Source organism: Uloborus diversus, chromosome 4, assembly GCF_026930045.1.
Source record: "Uloborus diversus isolate 005 chromosome 4, Udiv.v.3.1, whole genome shotgun sequence".
Lineage (NCBI taxonomy): Eukaryota > Metazoa > Arthropoda > Arachnida > Araneae > Uloboridae > Uloborus > Uloborus diversus.
In genome coordinates this window covers 85,270,951-85,287,753 of record NC_072734.1, presented here as the reverse complement: position 1 = coordinate 85,287,753, position 16,803 = coordinate 85,270,951, and the positions used below count along the sequence as shown (strand labels likewise).

The window sequence follows — 16,803 nt, the reverse complement described above, 5'->3', positions numbered from 1 at the left end:
TACAAAATTTTCAGCTCACAAAATCACTGATATCTTCATTTTCACGAAAATTGAGGCTCAAGAAAAGAGATTTTACAGTATCATTAAAGTTTAAATTGACTTTTGGATCAGCTACTCATAAAGAGATAAATCAACAGTTCACAATAAATGGAGTTAAAAATTGTTCCCAGGGCCGGATTAAGATACCGAGGGACCCTAGGTCAAACACTTTTTCGGAGGCCCCCTGTAGGTAAACCTTACAGTTTTATCCATTAACTAAAACAATTTAATTTATTAGCAAAAACAATTTTAGCCATTTGGGGAACCCTCAAGAATGGGGGCCCTAGGCCACAGCCTGGTTGGCCTATTCAATTCAGGTCCTGATTGTTCCATTATTTAGTATAAAGCTGAAACTTTTTTTTTATTTGAAGCACATTTTGTAGATGAATCAGATGTCCCTTGGAAACTGTAGGCAAGCCCTAGATGTTGCACCTGTTAGCAAAATCAAAGATGACTCTAGAATAAAAATTATTCCACTATTTAGTATATGATGCAATGCACTTTATATTTTTTGAATCACAATTACATTCTTGTCACTCGAACTCTTCTATCTTCTAACCTAGAATATCTGGCATAGTGATAGTAACCAGAAGATGATATCAAAAAAAGAAAAACAACTTCTTTCTTCATGTTTATGAAATTTAAACTAATGACCCCATTACATGGCAAAAAAAAACTTCAAAATACCTCTGACACCATTCATGCTGATTGTAATGCAAAATGGCCTTTTGAATCCAAATATGAAGATAGTTTCCCCCCATCACCTCCCACTTTTTGATAATGCCTCCCCCCCCCCTTTTTTTCAGTTTTTGATATTTTCAAAGCTGTTATTTTTATTTGGAAGAGAAGGGAGCGTAATATTAACGAAATAGTGCTTTTGCCGTACATAAGATAGCCAGTGTCAATTGTGTTGCCAGATTTGGATAACTATATACATATTTGCTTTCAGTTACATTTATATGTATAAGTATCAATTTATATAATGCCACTTCAAAACAATTAATCACAAATTTATTTCACACATCATTCAAAATTATATTAAATACATTTAATTTTAAAAACATCATACATTTAAAATTGTTTTATAATTTATTGATACTTTAAAATGAAACAATAAAATATTTTGATTTCATTTATACATTTTTTTTTTGGAGGTATCAAACTTAAGCTTTTTTTTTTTTTTGCCGTATACTTGTGGTTTAAGCTTATCTAAGTGTATTGTTATCTTACATTTTGGGTATTTTTGGTTTTACCTAAAAAATTATTTAAATTTTGTTTCAAATTCCAAAGTTTTGCTTTTTGTGCTTGCAGTTTTGTAATGATATGAACAAATATTTTATGTTTCGAAGTTAGTTCATTTTTTTAAAAAAATGTGTATAGGGGAGGAGAAATCATTGGGTCACTCAATGTTAAACCAACAAAACAAACAACCTCACCATCTCTTCTTTTTTTTTTTTTTTCAAATTCTCTAACTTGAAAGTTTCCTCTCTGAAACAACACTAGTCTCTTCCTTGCTCTTTTCATATTTATTGGTATAAAAACTAGGAATTACTTTTGATACATATAATTTGGCAATTGGCAATAAAAAAAACAAGTAAAATTATTGAGAAACTAGGTATTTTTAAGAATGATAATCAGTACTATTATTGATTTCTACGCATGAATTGCTAACAAGTAGCATTAGTACTTATGAATTAATGTAGATAAATTATCATTGCAAACTTTCTTAGTTCATTTTTGTATGATTCCTAACAAAATGTATATTTTAGAGTAGCCGAGGAAATCAAAAGCTGATGTTTACTCCACCGAAGTTGACTGTTTCCTCTGTATTTTCAAAATTTAAAGAAATTGCACAAATGAGTGGAAATTCAGTAAGTTCAAAATTTTATTCCTAGCATATTTTTTATTCCTTATATTGTCGTCTCAGCACAAAAGTTTGTTATCTAACCCCAGAAATAACATTAAGATATCTTACTGTTGCTCTGAGGCGACGATATTATTACTGCAGTAGAGCCTCGTTTATCCGGATCAAATTTCTTGAGTTTTAAAATGTTTTATATTTACACAAATAATTATTTTAAATTGAAATTATGATAACCGAACTATAAGTGCAACAACCTGTTGCTTTTTATTCTGATTAAATGTACGGCTCCTGCATGTATTGCTCAATAAATTATAGCAATTTAACTATCATGGCCTACTTGGAGCGTCAGTCCAAAACCACTGCAACTGAACTATAAACGATAAAGTGTGATTGAATGATATAAACTATAAAGTGTGGTCTGTGCAAAACTCTGTGTAGTTTTGTGTCAAAACATTGTTTTTGACTAAAAGTTAAATCTATTTATTTAAAGATTTGTTTTGCTCCTTTACCATACTACCCGGATTACCCGAGTCGGCTTTGGTCCTAGTTAGTCCAGATAAACAAGGTTCTACTGTATTGTTATTACTGTTATTTTTATTTTATGTTTTATTAATTTGAAGAAGTTGCATTTTGAAATTAATAAATACATACAGAAAAATTAGAAATTTCCAGCTTATGCAAATCAGTTACATTCTGAAGTGGTCAAATGCAATTTGAGATGCTCTAATAATTCCGTCAAGTGTGGAAGAAAGATTTTCTTTTCAAAAAATGATTTAAATGTTTTCTGTAAGTGTTCTGTTTCATGAGTTGTGATCATTTCCCTTTTGTTTTAAAGGCCATGGCAAAAAAGACTGATAAGATTCAAGCTTTGTTTGTAGCATGTAGAGACTGTGAAGCCAAATACATAATTCGAACTTTAAGTGGCAAGCTGCGGATTGGCTTAGCTGAACAAACTGTTTTGGCTGCACTCGGTCGAGCTGCTACATTGACACCACCAGGACAAGTGTATCCTCCAGAAATACTGGATGCATCTTCAAAAAAATCCAGTGAGAAATTCAAAGAAGTTTTAGATGCCAAAATTTTGACTTTGAAAACAACATATTGGTGAGTTAAACAATCAGTGTTGTAATATTATTAAAGCATATGAATTATTACGTCCTGCTTTTTTTTTTATCTATCGTGAAAAAATATATATACCTATCATAAAGATCTAGAGCCCTCTTAAAGTTACTCATCCCATTGCAAGTAACAGCGGCTTTCACATAACTACTCCAAAAGCCTACAACACTGATGCAGGGCCGTCGCTAGGTCAAAAAGCTGGGGAAGGGGGGGGGGTACGCATTTGGAGGCTCCTTTTAAGTGTTCCAAAGGCATATTCCAATATGCAGAGAGGGAGAGAAGTTTTAGCTTCTGGTTTAGCAGGGATAGTCATTTTACTAGATCTTAGTACTAGCAATATAAATTGAATCCAAAGGATAATATTCAGTCAGAAAAAGAGGCGTTGGAGGGCTTTCCTCTGGTATTTGTTTGAAATTGAAGATATAAAAATACAGTTTTAGACTCTATTTTAAGTTGGGGCAGAAGGGGAGAGGAAGTCTGATAGCCTCTCCCGATAATCCCCCCCACCCCCCAAGTTAATTTCCCTAAACACAATCATAAGTTATATTTGATTACAAATTAAAAAGAGTCGGGGGGTCTCCCCCCAGAATTTTCAAGATTGTTATTTGAAAAACACGTTTTTAGACGATCTATAGTGATGTTAAGAGAGGAAGAGACTTGGGGTCATCCACCGATAGATTTTTGAACTCCAAGCAAGCAATTGTGAATTATTTCGGATTGTGACAGGTAAAGGTGGGTTTAGGGAAAAATTCGAAAATTGTAATTTGAAAAATGCAGTTTTAGCCAATCTATGGTGATATTAAGGAGAAGAGAGATGCGTGGCCCATCCCCCAAAATTTTTTGAATTTGATGCCTTAAAATGGGGTTGTAAGCTTTTTTGTTAAAATTGAGTGCAACGCCAGTTTCTTGAAATTAAAGCTCGGAAAACGTAATTCAAGCCAACCTTCAATTAAGGGGGTCGGGGAGTTTCGAAGGGGCTTGAGCACAGAAATGTTTCGTAATTGAAGCACTAAAAGCTAGATTTAAGATGTTTCCTGATGATGTTGGCGAGAGGGGACATTCTCTCGAAAAATTTTTGATTTGTATAAAACGCAGTTTTTGAAGATTTTTGGTAATGTTTATTGGTGGAGAGATTCGGAGTCCTCCCCTTGTAAATTTTCAAAATTGAAATTCAATTAACGCAATTGTAGGCAATTTTCAATATTATTAGAAAAGTAGGGGTTTGGGAGATCTCCCGCGAAAAATTTTCTGAATTGAATCCTTAACAATGAAACTTTTGAGGATCTTCAGTAATATTAGGAGGAAGAAAGGTTCAGCAGACCTCAGGGAGTTTTTTAAAATCAAAGTCTGAAGACCAAATTTATTCGACTATGAATGATGATGAATGATTAATTGAGAGGGCATTTCTCGGGGATTATGTAGGGAGCACTCTCGTGGTTTTTCGAAATTGCAGTCCTAAATAATCTTGTATAAGCCATCTTTAATGACGTTAGGGCAAGGGATGGGGGTTGAGAACGTTTTCTCGGATTTTTTTCAAAACTGAAGTTTTAAAAACTCCAGGCCAGCTTTGGGAACGTAAAAAAAAGGATTTGGAGTTCTCCACTCTACTCTCAGTTTGGCTACGTCCCTATCTTCATTTTAAATTTTAATTATTGATAAACATATTGTGGTAATACTTTCTTCCAATTTTCCTTTGACAAACACGATTATTTGCTTGGATTTCCCCATGTAAAATTCTCAAATTTCCAGCCTAATATTTTTATTTTCTTGAAGTACAAGCGTCTGCAGTTCCAGAAAAAGAACTTTTAACATTTTGAATGGATGTTGTAATTTTTTGTGATACCTGAAATCTTATTTATTCCACTTCATTTTACTTTAAATGTTCCTCTTGCATCTCTTGATGAAGCTTTGATTTACTTACGATTTTTACGTTCAAACATTTAGAACTTCTGGTGTGAGTATTCATCACAATACTTTAAATCTCTCTTTGCATTAAACTGTTTTTTTTTCTTCCCTCTCTTTGTTTCAAATATATTTCTGCATTCCATGTATTTTTCTCTGCTTAGAAACGATTTTCAGGACAATATTTTTCATCAAAAAAATTACATATGGGAGTGTTGCTGATGTTACAGACAGTATTGTTATACACAGGTTTTACTGTAATTGGTTTTGAAATATGATGAGATTAATCCTTTTTGATTATTGAGAAGTATTATGTTTATTCTTTGAACTGAAATTCTAATATTTGTTTTATTTAATTGCTTAGACTTGTAAAACATTTCTGTAAAAATTAAGACATTTTCTGTCAAGAGTTTATAGATCATTGGAAATATTTTGATTTTTAAGATTTTGATTTTTGTGTTTCTAATATTGATTTCCATATGTGTTTCTTTAGTGAATGCCCTAATTATGACATAATTATCCCAATTTTGCTAAGAGAAGGAATTGATGGATTACCAAAGCATTGTCAGTTGTGTCCTGGTCGTCCTCTAAAGCCCATGTTAGCTCATCCAACTACTAGTGTAGAAGAGGTCTTGAAGCGTTTTGATAATAACGAATTTACTTGTGAATTCAAATATGATGGTGAACGTGCACAGGTAAATCTGAAAATCTATGATTTGCACTTTTTTCTTTTCTAAATAACTATTTGTGCAAGCGGTACATCTGTGTGTTTTTTACCAAAAAAGATACCGTCAGACCCGGTTTAATGAATCTATTTAACGAATTTCGCGATTTAGCAAATTTTTCTTTTTCTCCGACTAAAATGAAGGAAAAAACTCCTTTTTACCGAACAAAAAACCCTGGGGTAGAAGTAGTCCTATATATCCTATATTTCTTATATTTTCAAAAAGAGCATCAAGTGTCCTATATTTCCTATATATTTGCAATTGTCCTATATTCTTATTGTTTCTTATTAAGATTTGTGGAAAATGACTATTGAAAAGCCTTCAGGTCACTTGATTTGCACTTTCTTTCATGACTTGACAAAAGATAATTGAAGACTGCTTAAAAACGAGAAAGTATTTTTGGAATCCTGCTCTCACTCGTCTGTTTAATTTTTTCTTTTTCGTAAGTTTAAAGTGTTTTTGACAAAATTTAAAAATTGTTTTAAGAGAAAGTTTCAGTGATTCATATTTTATGACAAGCTCTCCAAAATACTGATGAAGCACTTTGTCAATGAATCTTTACTAACAGTAAAATTATGGCTTTTGTTTTGAGGTTTTTCCTGTTACCGAAGGATTTCAAACTTTTCTTTTTTGATTATTTTTTCGCAAACTGTTGGGAAATAGTTTTTTTTTTTGCCTGATTATTGAATATGAGTCATTTTACATTGCTTTTATTTTTGAGATAGACCTTGCAAAGCTGGGTGACGCAGCTAGTATATATGAGGCAGTGAGAAGCAAAAGGATGTAAGTGGCAAATTAAAAAATTTAGAGAGAACCAGCACAGATGGTAGGTGAACCTCTCCTCTGTCTTGGGGCAAGAGATGATACCTGTAGCCCTGGTAGTTGCTGTTATAGAGCATGATTTAAAAAAAAAACAATGAAAGCCTACCTAGGAGCTAATCTGTTAACACATTTTACTCAAAACTTGAAAATGTCCACTTGCATCCCTTTGCTTCTCACTGCCTCATATCTGAAATAGAAGCTTCGCAAACTCTTATTGATGCTTGTAATAAAAATATTGAATCTGCAAAAGATGAAATGGACAAATGGGTTAGACAAAAGCTATTTAAAAATATAAATAATCAATGATTGTAAATAGTTGCAATGAATGCAAACAGATGCACATAGTTAAATTTGTTTAAAAATATTTTTTGAAAATTAGTAAAAAAAATTTTTTCTTAAGTTATTCTTTCAAGAACATTAAACTCATGGTAAGAATAAGTTATGACTTTTATTTGGGTTTTTCTAATTATATGCAGTATGATTAATTGAAATCATTGATGATAATTATTGTGAGAACAAATAGATTATATAAACTATGTATTGTTTTTTTTAATTGTATCAAAATTATTCATAAAACATGTCCTATATATTTTGATAATTTTTCTGGAAATTGTCCTATACATTGCAAGTTGACTACTTTCCCCTTGTAAACCCCAAATTAACGAATTATTTTTAGAGCCGATTTTTTTTTTTCTTTTGATAATTTGAGTTAGGAAATTGTATTGGGTTGTTTTCCAAATGGTACATCCATCTTATCTGAAGCAGAAAAAGACTTCTTTGACTCGGCGATTTTTAACGGCGAGGGGCAACCAGTGATTCTGATGTAGAGGACGATAATAAAACTTCCTGTTACTTTTTCAAATGCTTTACATGGCCTGGAAACTAAAAACATATATCATGCAGCAGGCTGTAAATTACACAGTAATTTTCTTCCTTACATAAAGTCTAAAGAGAACTATTTCGAGTAAAGTATCGAAGAAATTGTGTAAATCTATTACACTGTACAACAAAATTTCAAATGAACTAGTGTATAATAAGTCGCAGAACCCTGAATAAAAAAGTGTACACTTTCTAATCATGGATATTTTTGTGCAGTTGCTTATTAGGGCTTTTAAATAAGGCAAGTGCATTTTTTTTCTCACCGCGATAAGTGTAATAACCCTGATTTAACATGTAAAAGTTTTGGTCCCATGAATTCGTTAAATCGAGGTCTGACTGTATTAAAATTTAATAGTGATTTATATTTTAAAATTTGTAAATTTGATGGATGCAATTTTGTAATTAGCATTGAAATTTAGTAACTGAACAATGCGGGGAAAAATAACAATAATAAAATAGCAGTAAAAGTGTAAACTAAAAATAACATAAAAATCCTTCTGTAAAAAAAGTAGTTTTGGTAGCACTGAAAATTATATTGTGGAAAATAACTTATTGCTCCTTGAATTGTGACGACATAACCAATTTATTTTCTCCCCCCCCCCTCAATTTTCTTATTTTGTTTAGCAGTACACTCTCTAATGTTTTAGTCACAGAAAACTATTAAAAAGAAATTGAAAATGTTTAGCTCTATCGTTTTGAGATGAATACATTTGTGTAGTACTGAAAAATATTATCTTATGATACTTTCTGCAGATTCATATGACAGATAACGGGGAAGTTTCAATATACAGCCGAAACCAAGAAAATAATGTTTCTAAGTATCCAGATGTCATTGCAAGATTGCCTAAGATTATGAAAGAAGGTACCAAGGCTTTCATTCTTGATTCTGAAATTGTTGCATGGGATTCGCAAAGCAAACAAATATTACCATTCACCGTGCTGAGCACTCGAAAACGGAAGGTAATTTGAACTATATGGTATATTAATATTTTAAGCAATCCTTTTTTGTAGACAGTAAATGATGAATTAATATTATGTTGCGTCTATGACGCATATTTGATTTTTAAGCTCCAAAATTAAAAATTTGATAAAATTTTCACATGTGGTATTTTTTTTTAAACCAATTTTAAGCTACTGTGTATATGTCTCTCATTCAAAGAAAACTGTAGTTATGAGCCATTTCCATAATTTTAATTTTTCTAAGAAGTTTTTTTTTTAATGTAAAATTCAAAATAATTTACATATTTCTCGGTTTTAGTGTTCTTTAAATACTAGGTGATTTAAAATGATTGAATAATATTTGGAACTAGTCTTATGGATCCTTTTTAGAACAAAATTTTCCTGGAACCAATTTTAAAAGCATAAACATTGAAAAGTTGTCATTTTCTGGTTTATAAATCATCATTTTGGGTTTCCTGAGTCCCTTGAACATAGATGCAGACTGGATCCTCTAATAAATGATGACATCTTTGACTTCCTATAAAGTATTGTTTGGGGAGGGGGGATATGGAATGCCTATGAAAGGAGATTGCATGTTCTCCACCAGAAACTTAGTTATTCAAGTTGTAGTTTAAAACAATGTATGAGACAACTTTTCTTTCACCTTTACCACTGAAATGTATACTTTTTGTTACCTTAAGGCACATTTTGGAATGCTTTAAGAGAAAGTAACTATATCTTTTTTACATATAACTTATCGAAGGGCTTGTAATTATTAAGACAAGAAATATGGACAAATACGAGCTTAAGAAATTGTCTGAGTAAATTAAAAAAGACTAATTTCTTTAACAAAAAAAAAAAAAAAAACACACACACACACACATACACAAACCTCTCAGCCTACAAATTCATTGTACTACCCCTTACTATTAAAAGGAAATATACATTCCACTTGTTTCATTTGGTACTGTTTATCGCAAACCTTTTGCTGCTTCTTTACCTCCTCATAGACTATTGTCTCATACTCCTAATCAAAAATATTCTGGATTTAATACTTCTGTCTATAGTGCTATTAATATTTGTTCTTCATGAAATAAGTCAAAAATTATTTTTTATTAAGTCATTATTGAAAGTCATGAATTATTTTTTTACTTAATTCATTAAGTAAAAAAATAAGATTGTAGAGTAGTATTTTTCTAATAGCAATGTAAAAATTAAAATTTTGTCATGAATAAAGACTCTTTTACAAGTTGGCTCATACATGCTCTTAAAACGAAACTTTATCTTTAAATATGTTAATCTACGTTGTGAATAAGAAAAGTATATAAACTACAACAAAATATTCTTTAAGTATTTAACAAAAAATGTTTATGATAACTTTTGTATATTTATTCCAAACAAAGTAACTTGTCAAATTTTAAAGAAATGCCAACTAAAAGTTAAGATTGTCACATAAAACCTTACTTTCTACCCTTTTTAAGATCTTAAATTTATTTTTTCTAATTGCTAGTTTTGCATCACAAAAATCCCCCCCCCCTCCTCCCCATCCCTCGGGGGAGGGGGGAATTCAAATCAAGTCTTATGTCTGAAATATATATCTCAAAATAGTTCACTTCTTTTCTTTGGTTAACGCACTGATTATTTGATTTTTATAAACTTAGATATGAATAATGCTCTTTCACTAGTTGCTCCTGTAAACTATCAAAAATTTAAACGCTTAACTCGACCCAAATTCTCAGCAGAGTGTATATTTTTATTTTTAATGGTAATGTATATTTTTAATGGTATTGGAACAAGAAGATTAAAAGAAAGTTATCTTTTATTGTAAAAAAACAGTCGAAAACTTTGTACTATGGAATGAGTAAAAGCGACACAACGTGTATAAAGTACAAATAAAATTTTAAAATAGAGTTAAAAACTCAGCAAAGAGCTGTTTCGGGGCTGTCAAATGCCCCTTCATCAGTGCATAAAAGAAGAATGAAAAGCCCACACAATGTAGACCAAACGACAAATGAACAAAAAATGGAAGGAAGCACAGTAAATGGACATAGAAACTTTAATCACTTTATTACTTAATTTTGTACTTTATTTGTACTTTATACACGTTGTGTCACTTTTACTTATCTTTTATTGTTTGTTGCTAATATCTAAATCGTTCATAGTGATTAATATAAATGCTTCACATACAAATTCATTTCTTTCATATTCACAGGATGCTGTTGAATCTGAGATTACTGTTCATGTGTGTGTCATGGCTTTTGATTTACTTTACTTGAACGGTGACTCTTTAGTTAAAAAACCTTTAAAAGAGAGAAGAGCTCTACTCCATTCCTCATTTGATGAGATTGAAAATGAGTTCATGTTTGTTACTTACAAAGATGGCAACAGTGCTGAAACAATGCAAGAATTTTTAGATGAATCAGTCAAAGGTTTGTAAATGTCTATTCTAGCTCTTGTTTGTCATTGTTTAAAAGGCTCACATCAAGTTTTAAAGCATGTATATGTATTTAAATGTTTTCTTTTTTTGAACTCTTGTTTATTTATTCATTTAATTTTTTGAAGTGGCATAACTTCGGCCATTTTAAATTATTGATTTGATGAAAAAATAATATCCTTAGGACACTTATGTTAGTACAAACAAAGTAAGTTTAGAACCCGAGACAGTGAGAAGTTCTGATATCTTGATAGAATTAGGTGTTAATTGAAAACCAATCAACCGCCTACTTTTAAGTAGGCTTCAGACTCATTCTAGTGGGGAAATTTTCATGCATTAATGTATGTACAAAGTAAATGAAACTGTTACAAATAAAAGCATTTGAGTTGTTGCTTGCAGTGTGTAAAATGTGTTGATAACTTTAGCTTTATTATTGTCGGGGGGATTTTTTGAAATAGCATATGTGTTAGTGCTCTATGCCTGATTAATGACACTTATCTCAAAAGCAAATCATTTGCTTTTGAGATAAGTATTATATTGCTTTTGTTTCAATGTAGGATCACTCAATATTACTCATCCTTTTGTTATAACTCAAATGTTGCATTATCAGTCCAATTTTGAAAACTTTTTTGGAAGTTAACCGCAAACCCCTTTCAGATTTTTGTGCACCCCGAAGAGTATGCATACCCCAGTGGAGAACCAATGATGTAGTATTACTGTCATTAATTACTGTACCATTGCTGTATAGTATTGAAAGAAGGGGGGATTCTCCAGTACCTTGCATCTAAGATAAATGCTAGCGGCTGATTTTCACAATCACATACTCTATGTAATTTGGAATTTTGTCTCTTCAGAGTTCAATGCACTGACCACTAGGATACCGATGGTCCCTAAAATTGCATCGGAATTCCTTAAACATTTAAAGTTACTAAGTTAAAATTATATTTGTATAATTTAAAACACAATCATTACATTAAATATGTTTCTATGTTTTATTACTCAAATATTTTTATGAAGTTATGTTTCCAAATGCTTTTGCCCTTTTCACTTCTAATGTCAAAACTATTTTAATACAAATGTTACTTTACATTTATAGGCAATTGTGAAGGTCTGATGATTAAAGCATTAGAAACTGATGCATCATATGAAATTGCCAAAAGGTCTCATAATTGGCTGAAGGTAATTATCTGTTTTAGTGCTTGCTTCGTTTAGATTTTTTGTCTGACAAAATGAGTTGATTTTGTTTTCTTTGCTTAATATATGTATGTATGCAAATCTGCTCATTGCTCTCCATTTTCATAGATATCAGAAGTCTCTACATAAACCGACCCCCTCACCCCTCTCTCTCTCCCCACTTTTAAGTAGATTTGTTGAAATAAAAATTTTGGAAAATATGAAAATAACATGTAAAGAACTTGTTAAGATTGCAAGAATTCAACTTACATACACATATATGAAAAAATATGAAACATTCCATCTTTTATTGCAACAATGTCTGGTTTTGCTATTACAATTTTTGTCAAATGTTCGTTTCACATCTTTGATTTTCGTTGATAAGTTATCACTCAATATTTGTGCATGTTTCCACTGAACTTCTCAACTTATATCGTCGCCTCAGAGCAACAGTAAGATGTCTTATTTCTGGGATTAGATATCTTACTGTTGCTCTGAGGCAACAATATGTGAGTATGATTATGTACAGTCACTTAATAATTTGATGCAGTCATTCTCTTAAATTGCATTGGCTAAGTTTTTTTTCCATTAGAATTAACTCTTGTAAGCAGTTGAAATAATGAAAAAGTTTTTTCATTTTTTTGCTACACATTTCAAATGTCAAATTTAAATTCGTCGGAATTTTGAACAGTACTATCATACAGTACTATCATTCATATTATTATTGCAAAAAATCATTCTTGACTCAGTAAAGGAGATTCTTTTTCCAAGCATCATTTTTCGCATGCTGTTGCATTTGTTTGCAGGGGTCGAAGTAGTCCTATACATCGTATATTTCCTATATGTTCAAAAAAAGCATCAAAATCGTCCTATATTTCCTATATTTTTCAAAAATTTCCTATATTTCTTATATTCCCGTTTTTTACCCGATATATCTTTTAAATGGAACAGTAAATAAACTTTCTGACATCGGATTTTTCGTTGAAAATGTGTGCCCAAACGAATTTCAAATTAAAAACTCAACTGACTGAATCCTACGACATGCATCTTCACTCATTGGCTACAGCAATGTGACGTCACTCTGTAGTGGGTGGAACTAAATCTGAAGTTGATTTTAGAATTTTGGGTTCGGGGGGGGGGGGGGGGCAACAGCCATTTGTTTTGTTTTCCATCCTGGTTTTCGTTGGTATATTGGTATATTGTGTTCAGTGCATTTTCTGATCGGAATGTTCTAATCTTCTTTTTGCAATTTTTTTTTTTTTTTTTGTGGAATGTTAATTCCTTATGATGTTAAAACGTAGTTTGTGGTTATAAGTGGAATTATAATGGCGAAATTGCATCGCTCAACAAAATTTCGTGTGGAGTGGTTGAATCAGGACATTAATCGTACAAATTTTGGTGCATGGAGCACTAAAGGAAAAGATGATTTTACCACTTTTTGCCATTTTTGCAACTGTTCAGTGCCCATAAGCATTAGTGGATTTTCACAATTGAGGCTGCATGCTAAAACATTTAAGCATAAAGAAAACTCTGAAAAACGTCAGAAGGATCCTTCTCAAGCTCTGTTTGTTCTTAATAAAAGTGGTAAAGGATTCAGTTTAGATATAAAATCAAAGAGCAGTGGAATTAGTACTTGGGTCATAAGTGGGAAAGAAAAAACACAAATTTATCTTTGCTCAAATTTTGTTTAGTTATTTAGTCTGTAAAGTACACTTTTTTCAAAAATATTTCTTTCAACTACAGGAAAGTCATTTCAGATGTAAGTTATAATTTTGTTTGAATTTTTTTTAAACGAAATCATTGATAAGAACGACTAAATAATATATGATATGTATTTCTTTTTTCATAGCAAAATTATTCATATAATGTGTCCTATATTTGTCCTATATTTTTTGTGGAAAATGTCTTATATGTGACAAGTCGGTCACTTCTACCCCTATGTTTGACAGTTTCTCATCATTCTCCCCTGTTATTTTACTGACACTACTATTTTTTAAAATCTTAAGGGTAGAAACCAATTTAGACAGGTTGAAAAATCCATTTTCATACTTGCCAACTCTACTGTTTTTAACGGGAGACTCCCGTTTTTTGCTTCCATCTCCCGATTTCCCGTTTTTTACGATTTTCTCCCGTTTTTGCAATTTTTCCAATCAATTATCAAAAATTTTCACTTTCTTCTCAATAGATGGCGCCCTTTTCTAATCTACCAATGTCAGGGAATAAGAATTTTGCAAATTAATAACTCATTTAATAAAAATTAATTTTTTAGAAGCTTTCCACATTGCATGTTCAACGAAAATTGCAGCAGATTTCAATCCTTTTGCATCTTGAAATTATTTTAATTATTTTGAATGTTTGAAGTTATTTTAACATGTGCGACCCTATACCTACTTATTTTATATTGTATTTTCATCATATATTGATTTTTGTAGCTACTTTTCTGGTAGAGACTGAAGTATGTACGAAACTTTAAGCTAATTCACTCATTATTTAGTTTTTCCTTAACAGTATATTTTTCTTGCTACTACCAATTTGTCTTACATCTGCAAAAAGTCCCCATTTCACTTTAAATTTAGTATTTATGTTATTTATATGCATAATTTAAAAATTCTGTAGCGAGGATATGTCGATGGTGAATCACCTATATACCTCTAGTAAAATCTCCTGTTTTTTTCCCTTCCAAGGTTGGCAAGTATGCATTTTTTTTAAGTCATGAAATTAGTAGAATGTTAGTAGAACTATTCAAGAATAGGTTGCCAAAATTTAAATTCAAAATTCTGTTTAGTTCCGATGCTAAGAGCTCTTAAAAAACTGTGTAGGTTTGAAAATGTTCACAGCAGTTTTTTTCAATTGCCTTTTTCTCAATACAACTTTTTTTCAACTGGTGTGCATTCTAGCATAAAACGTTATAGACCAATCATTCTGAAATTTTGTGTGAATATTCTTTATTCAATTACACTCTATATAAACCTAAGTCTGAGACGATATTATTATTAAAAACATTTTTTTTAATGCAAAAAAGGTGAACAAAAATGGTAGAAAAACGTGAATTTTCTGATCAAACACTTTTAAAATATGAAATGTTTAATTATTTTTTTAAACCAGAATTAGGTTAATATTCTGAGGAAAATACGTTGTTAACAGTTAAAAATAAAAAATTGTAGTGATTACAGATAAGAATTGTGACTTAAGGAATGCATACCAGTAACAGGCTCTGATGGCGACCATCCATGGACATCAGCTTCTAACTCTTCTATTTCTGGCAGAAATGACTTGAAAAATTACAACTTATGCTTCAAAAATGAATAACATGTCTTTCAAGTTTGAATAAATTCTGATTATTCTTTCCCTGTTGAGAAAAAGTTCACGAAAAACACTAAACTTTCTGCCTCCTATCCTGGTTTCCCCCCTTAAGAGTAAATGCTTTAACTTAAATCTTTCTTATTTTTGCATTTCAGCTCAAAAAAGATTACTTGAATGGTGTTGGTGATACACTTGATCTTCTTGTCATTGGTGGATATTTTGGTAAAGGTAAAAGAACTGGCACTTATGGAGGATTTCTACTTGCGTGCTATGATGTGGAAACTGATGAATATCAAACAATATGCAAGGTAATATATTTGGTTGAATTTCTTAAAAAGTAACTTTGCATTTCAGAGGTATGCAGAAAAAAGGTACAAAAATATAGTGTTTAATCGTTTAAATGGCGGATCCGCCTTTTAAAATTTTTTGAACACATCATAGTTTTACTTTAAAAAAAAAACATTCTACTGAGAGTTAAATTCATCATTTTTTCCCCATAACTGTAACATGCTTTTTATTAAACATGATGTGAAGCATGTGACAAACACCAAAGAGCCTGCCGTGCCTGTCACAGAGTGACTTACCAGTAAAGCATGTGGCAGTGGTTGAATGATATAAACAACTTAGTACCAAAATATGAAAATTATTGATGATCGAATACGTATAATTCATTTTTTCTTTCTGTGATGCATTTTTCTTTTGAAGTCTTTGAAAACATGTCTTTTAAAAACAAAATTTTTCTTTTTAAATATGTTGATAAAACTTTATGATTGGTGAAACTACTAGTGTGGTAAGATTATTATAACAACATATTGACAATGAAATACAATCCTTTTTTTCTACATCTGTAATTTACTTTAAAAAAAAATTGTCTGCAACACAATCATAATGAAAGTTCAACCAAGCATCATTCTACTTTTTGAATCTATACTTTTTTTTCATTTGCTGTATTCAGGGCCAGATTTAGGGGAGGGCAGGCGGGGCTGCTGCTCAGGGGCCTCCACAACAAAGGGGCCCCCACAATAAAATTTTTACAAAATATCCTAACTTTCACGGGTCGAAAATATCCCATACATACATATATATCAAAACATTAGGATATATATCAAAGTATCGGATATTTTCGAAAATATGATGATCTATTCAAACCCTGATTAGGGGTTTGAATAGATCCCCACACTTCCAAATCCGGCCCTGACTGTATTTCTACTTTAAATTAATTTTCTTCCTAATTGCGTTTTATATTTTTAGCTAGGAGTTGGCTTTAAGGATGAAGATTTAGAAACTCACACGAAATTTTTCAAACAGCATATTATTGAAAAACCAAAATCATACTATTCTTATGATCCTAGTCTAGAACCTGATAGTTGGTTCGAGCCAGTACAAATCTGGGAAATCAAGTGTGCAGACATGTCGATTTCTCCTGTACATAAAGCTGCTAGTGGTATAGTAAGTAGAATTTACTTCACTTTTTAGTGCTTTGTAGACATTTTTTCTTACACCTCAGAGCTCTGCTAATCTTAGCTAAGTGGGACTGGGGTTTCTTTACGAAATGAAAAGTTTTGAATACCCAAAATTACATTTAAAATAGAAAAAGAAAATTT

At 31.3% G+C, this 16,803-nt stretch overlaps 1 protein-coding gene across 1 annotated transcript in view; it reads left to right on the top strand.

Moving 5' to 3' along the window:
* LOC129221522 (DNA ligase 1-like) overlaps positions 1–16,803 on the top strand; it is a 76,113-nt gene that overhangs the window by 45,603 nt on the left and 13,707 nt on the right. Inside the window, exons 13-20 of the mRNA XM_054856014.1 lie at positions 1,809–1,910; positions 2,739–3,007; positions 5,418–5,619; positions 8,104–8,310; positions 10,502–10,718; positions 11,820–11,902; positions 15,355–15,507; positions 16,451–16,648. Coding sequence (XP_054711989.1) covers positions 1,809–1,910; positions 2,739–3,007; positions 5,418–5,619; positions 8,104–8,310; positions 10,502–10,718; positions 11,820–11,902; positions 15,355–15,507; positions 16,451–16,648 — 1,431 coding nt within the window. The remainder of the gene's footprint in view (positions 1–1,808; positions 1,911–2,738; positions 3,008–5,417; positions 5,620–8,103; positions 8,311–10,501; positions 10,719–11,819; positions 11,903–15,354; positions 15,508–16,450; positions 16,649–16,803) is intronic.